This window comes from Octopus bimaculoides, chromosome 7, assembly GCF_001194135.2.
Source record: "Octopus bimaculoides isolate UCB-OBI-ISO-001 chromosome 7, ASM119413v2, whole genome shotgun sequence".
NCBI classification, from domain to species: Eukaryota; Metazoa; Mollusca; class Cephalopoda; order Octopoda; family Octopodidae; genus Octopus; species Octopus bimaculoides.
The window spans coordinates 49,736,084-49,742,077 of NC_068987.1; the positions used below are offsets into that span (position 1 = coordinate 49,736,084).

A 5,994-nucleotide genomic window follows, 5' to 3' on the forward strand; every position below is an offset into this window, starting at 1 on the left:
GCTCTTGTGCGGGTGGCACATAAAATACACCATTTTGAGTGTGGCCGTTGCCAGTACCGCCTGACTGGCCTTCGTAGGATTTTCGAGCGAGGTCGTTGCCAGTGCCCCTGGACTGGCTCTTGTGCGGGTGGCACATAAAAAACACCATTTTGAGCGTGGCCGTTGCCAGTACTGCCTGAAAGGCCTTCGTGCGGGTGACACGTAAAAGCACCCACTACACTCTGTGAGTGGTTGGTGTTAGGAATGGCATCCAGCTGTAGAAACTCTGCCAAATTAGATTGGAGCCTGGTGTTGCCATCCGGTTTCACCAGTCCTCAGTCAAATCGTCCAACCCATGCTAGCATGGAAAGCGGACTTTAAACGATGATGATATTTTGTTTGAATTATATTTACCTTTTAAAGCTTTTTTATTCCTTTCTTTACAAACAATATTAAAGCTATTTGACATAAATCTATTAACTTTATCTCTGATAATCTGCTAGTTATTACTACTGAAATGCAAAAGTATCATAGTATATGTTAATGTGTGGGTGATACAAAAAAAAGCACCAAGTACATTATGTAAAGTGGTTAGTGTTAGGCAGGCGTCAAGCCATAGAAACCATACAAAAGCAATCATTGGAGCATGGTGCTGTCATTAGGTCCATTGGATCCTGTCAAGCTGTTCAATTCATGCCAGCATGAAACATGGACGTTAAATGATAATGATAATATTTTGCATTTAATCTATGTGCTTGATACAATCACTTGCTGGGTCACACCCAGTGACCTAGCACATGAGACGGTTCAAAGATGTTTAGACATAATTGAAAATGGGTGATGGTGGAGGCAGTACAGAAAACATTCATACGATACAACATAACATTTAATTTGATAGGGTTTTCCCAAGGATGTGGGCAGTATTTGTCAGCACAATCTTTTGGATTTCTTAGGATGCTATTTAGATGTTTCTGACATCCTACAGTAATAGGGACAATTTTCACTTTAAGATGCCACCTCTTTTGAATCTCAAATTTGAGGTCCTTATATTTTATGAGCTTGTCAGATTCCCTTGCTTATATATTTTCCAATGCAAATATTGTTCTACCCTACCCTATTGTGGCAATTTTTATATTCCTTTGGTGTTAGTGCAGGACACCCCAAAACAAGATGGTCTATTGATTCATCAAATTTGTTGCAAAATCTGCATTTTGGGTCTGCACTGTTTTGTAAGAATATCTATCTGGTTTATTATTATTACTAGCTGGCCCCATGCCATCAAAAATGATGGCTAATTGTAGTATTTTATATATAAATAAGGACAAAAGATAGAATATGGATGGTAATTCAAACTAATACACTTCTCAATGTTATCTTAGTGGTTGTATTTTGAGATTTGACATCAATCATCATTTGTTACTGAAAGAACACTGGTTCACATATATAAACGTTCACATACTTTCCTTATATACACACACACATACTCACACAGAGTAGAAATGCTGTTTGAGTTTTTTTTTTTCACCATAGAATTTCCATCATCCCACTACCAAGTTTGCCATCACCCCTTCCTTTCTCGTTCTGACAATGTGACAGGGAAAAACACAAGAGTATTATTATAGTAGAATATTAGGACTGTGAGCTGATAGAATTGAGCATGTCAGACAAAATGCTTAGCAATGTTTCTTCTGGCTTTACATTTTGGATTCATATTCTGTCAAGATCAACTTCTGCTTTTCATCCTTTCAGGATGGACAGAATAAATACAGGGGTTGATAAAATCCCCACAACTTCAGGCTTTGTGCCTAAGTAGTGGAAAGGATTATTATTATCTTGGCATTTGTCAGTAAATGTAGACAGTATTGAACACTATTGAACTGAAATGAGAACATAATTGGACAAAACTAATATTGATGATACACTCTCTCACTCAGAGTGAAAGGCAGACTGTATGACGCATGTGTACAAACAGCCATGCTACATGGCAGTGAAACATGGGCCATGACTGCTGAGGACATGTGTAAGCTCGCAAGGAATGAAGCCAGTATGCTCCGATGGATGAGTAATGTCAGTGTGCATATCCGACAGACTGTAAGTATCTTGAGAGAAAAGTTGAACATAAGAAGCATCAGTTGTGGTGTGCAAGAGAGATGATTGCGCTGGTATGGACATGTGGCGAGAATGGATGAGGATAGCTGTGTGAAAAAGTGCCACACCCTAACAGATGAGGGAACCCGTGGAAGAGGCAGGCCTAGGAAGACCTGGGATGAGGTGGTGAAGCACAGCCTCTGAACATTAGGTCTCACCAAGGCAATGACTTGTGACCGTGACCTTTGGAAATATGTTGTGCATGAGAAGACCCTGCAAGCCAAGTGAGACCAAAATCCAAGGCCTCTGCCAGGGATGTAACCAGCCCACTTACGCATAACATTCCTTCATTGGACACTAAACTCCGCTTGCGAAGACATGGTGAGGCAAGTGAAATCGGAATCGAACTAAATTTGTAGGAACACTAAACTCGGCTTGCAAAGACCTGTTGGGGCAAGCGAAAGCGAAATTGTGATGGCACCTGTACCAGTGGAGCATTAAGAGCACTGTCCGAGCGCGATCGTTGCCAGAGCAGCTATCTGGCTTCTGTGCTGGTGGCACGTAAATAGCACCAGCGTGATCATTATCAACGTCTCCTTCCTGGCAATTGTGCCAGTGGCACGTGAATAGACATTTGAGCGAGATCGTTGCCAGTGCCGATGGACTGGCCCCTATGCAGGTGACACGTAAAATACACCATTTCAAGCATGGCCGTTGATCATTACCAACGTCGCCTCCCTGGCACTTGTGCCAGTGGCACGTAAAGGGACATTCGAGCAAGATCATTGCCAGTGCCGATGGACTGGCTCCTGTGTAGGTAGCACGTAAAATACACCATTTCGAGCGTGGCCGTTGCCAGTACCGCCTGACTAGCCCTCGTGCCGTTGGCACATAAAAGCACCCACTACACTCTCGGAGTGGTTGGCGTTAGGAAGGGCATCCAGCTGTAGAAACTCTGCCAAATCAGATTGGAGCCTAGTGTCGCCTCCTGGTCCACCAGTCCTCAGTCAAATCGTTCAACGTTAAATGACGACGATGATGATGACGACTATGTATTTACCTGCTACACTGAAGTCCATACTAGAGATCATTCACTTACGAAGAGGTTAATTTACCAGATGATAAATACACTTGAAGGCATGTGGCTAATTGGTTAGGGTATTTGACACACAATCATAAAGACATGAGTTAGAAAACCAGTGGTATGTTGTGTCCTTTGAGTAAAATACTTTACTTCACATTGCTCCAGTTCACTCAGCTGGTAAAAATGAGTAGTACTTGTAATTCAAAGGACTAGCTTTGTAACGCTGAATCTCCCTGAGAACTATGTTAAGGGTGTATGTGTCTGGAGTGCTCAGCCACTTGCACTTTAATTTCACAAGCAGGCTATTCCATTGATTGGATCAACTGGAACCCTCGTTGTCATAACTAACGAAGTACTACTTTAAATAAATACACTCAGAGGCTTTGTTAGTACTCACTGATGTTCTTTTTTTAATTTTATTTACATTTTTTTTTTTGTACATCATTTGGTAGATAGGATTAATAACTTGAATGGATGTGGATTAATTGATGAATTAATGGTTGAATTGAAAACATATATGAGAGGTGAAATGTAAAGGAATGAAGAAGAAAAAATTAAAGAAAACTAGAGGGTATTCCCCAGTCTGTTTGGTATCAAGCAAAAGGGTGAAAAACTTATACAAACTGAGCATTTTAATTACAAGGATGTATGTAATAGAAATGTTTTCAGATCTTTATATTTCATAAATATATAAATTTCTTTTTCCTCATCAGATTTTCTGATCATCTTCATCACTATCGTATTTTTTTTTCATTTTTCTTTATGCAAGTTTCTCAAATTCACAATACAGCAACTTTTATAAATATATATGTATATGTGTGTGTGTATATATATATATATATATATCAATCCTGCATTATTTCTTTTGTGAAACCCAATATTTTCTGAACTTCATTGCTTTTTCTAGGACTTCTTCAGTTTTCTTCTGTTGTGTGTCGAGAGCTGGTTGTCTTGATGATTCTGAATGAGTTTCTTTTGAAAAGTGTGAGTATTTGTTTGAGTTCTTAGGATTTGATGACATCTTTATCATCAATTTCTATCACAGTACTGGCAAAGTCATATAGATAGATATAAATGTCTGGGTGGGTGTATATTATAAGTTGTTCATTAGTCAGAAAAAAGCACAATATAATTAACAGAGGTGTGTTTTTTTCTATATCAGCAAACCATATATAATGTGTTACTGCAAATTTCCATTGTATGTAGATATTTTTATGAAGTCTGCATGAGGTAAGCTTTGCTGCTTCTTAACAAATATATTTCTTTTCTTCAGATGAAACATGTCTCGGTATGCTTTATGAAAACCTTTGTTCAAAAAGACATAAGTTACAGGGTTAGTTATAGAAGTTGTAAGTCCCAATAATGTGAATCCTCTACCAAATATCAGGAGAGCATTATTGTTAAACCACAACATTTGTATTAAAACAACCGTGAAAAACGGTGTCCATAAAAAGCAGAAAAGGCAAACCACTATTCCATACAAAAGAAGTGATCTTGAATTCTTGAATTTTTTCCTAGTTGGGCCAGGAGTAATGCCATTATCAGGTTTCATAATGCCTTTCTGTATTCTCTTAGCAATTGCAAATACTTTTAAATAAAGGATTATAACAATGATGCTGATGAAAAAAAACTGCACAACTAAAATAATCATATAACCAACAGGAAATACAATGTTAAGATTGCAGGCACTGTGACCATCCCAGTAATTCCAGTAAATTGGCACAAATCCAAGAGCAGAACTGTAAAGCCAAAGCAATCCAGAAATGATAAAAACTTTTTTGGTAGACATTAGTGAACTGTAATGGAGGGGATGAACCACAGATAAATATCGATCCAGTGTGATAGCCAACACATGTGTCTGTGATGTACCACAAGGAAGCAAGTAGGAGATATAGCGCCAGAGGCAAGCATATTTTTGCTTTGTTAAGAATGGATGTACGTAGGACACTGTGTGGTAAGGCAGAGATAAAGCCAGCATGATGTCAGTTAATGCCAATGTTAAAACAAAGTGATTTGTAGGAGTGCGTAGGTGTTGGTATCTTATAATAGATATTACCACAGTTCCATTTCCAAACAATATAACAACCATGATCAAGACAGAAAAGACAGCCATTGTGTCTTGCCTTTCCCATAATGCATTAACATCTAAAGTTTCAGTGATGTTAAGATCATTCTGTAGCATTTTTGATAAAGCAAAAATGTATTTAGGCGTATTCAAAATATCTGTTGATTTCTATCAGAATTGGTATGGAAGATTTTCTGCAAGTTTTCTTGATTTTAGAACTCCAAGACACATATTGATATTTCTGTTTGAAATAAAGAGAGAAAAAAAATGGAAATCAAATTAGTTTTTTTTAAATGACATAATATACATTAATAATGTTTTTCCTAGCAGATAGGTTATTGGTTTTTTTATTGTTCATATTTAATCTGTTGTAACAATAGAATAATGCAGAATTCAGGGAAAGTGGGATTAGTTGTGATTTCAAATGCTGTACCTACATTATTACATAGCAAAAATCCATCTGCTAAAGGATATATACATGCATGCATCTATCTATCTATCAATGTGTATGTATGTTTGTATATATATATATATATATATATATGTGTGTGTGTGTGTGTATAGATGAATTAAGAAATGGAGTTAAATGCAAGTGTTATTCAAATCTTAATACTTCCAACATAAGTTTCAAAGAAAACATTGATATTATTCCAGAGGGAAAAAATTGTTGTAAAACAATGCAATCATCACATCAGGGAAAAAAAAAAACAGAAACAAAACACATCAATAAACCATTTAACTGAATGCATATATATATATATATATATATATATATATA

At 37.2% G+C, this 5,994-nt stretch overlaps 1 protein-coding gene across 1 annotated transcript in view; it reads right to left on the reverse strand.

The window, feature by feature from the left end:
- Window positions 1–3,552: 3,552 nt before the first annotated feature.
- Window positions 3,553–5,994, reverse strand: part of LOC106874556 (trace amine-associated receptor 2) — a 9,018-nt gene continuing 6,576 nt past the window's right edge. Inside the window, exon 2 of the mRNA XM_014922327.2 lies at window positions 3,553–5,457. Within this exon, the coding sequence (XP_014777813.1) occupies window positions 4,332–5,333 (1,002 nt within the window). The 5' untranslated portion in view covers window positions 5,334–5,457 and the 3' untranslated portion in view covers window positions 3,553–4,331. The remainder of the gene's footprint in view (window positions 5,458–5,994) is intronic.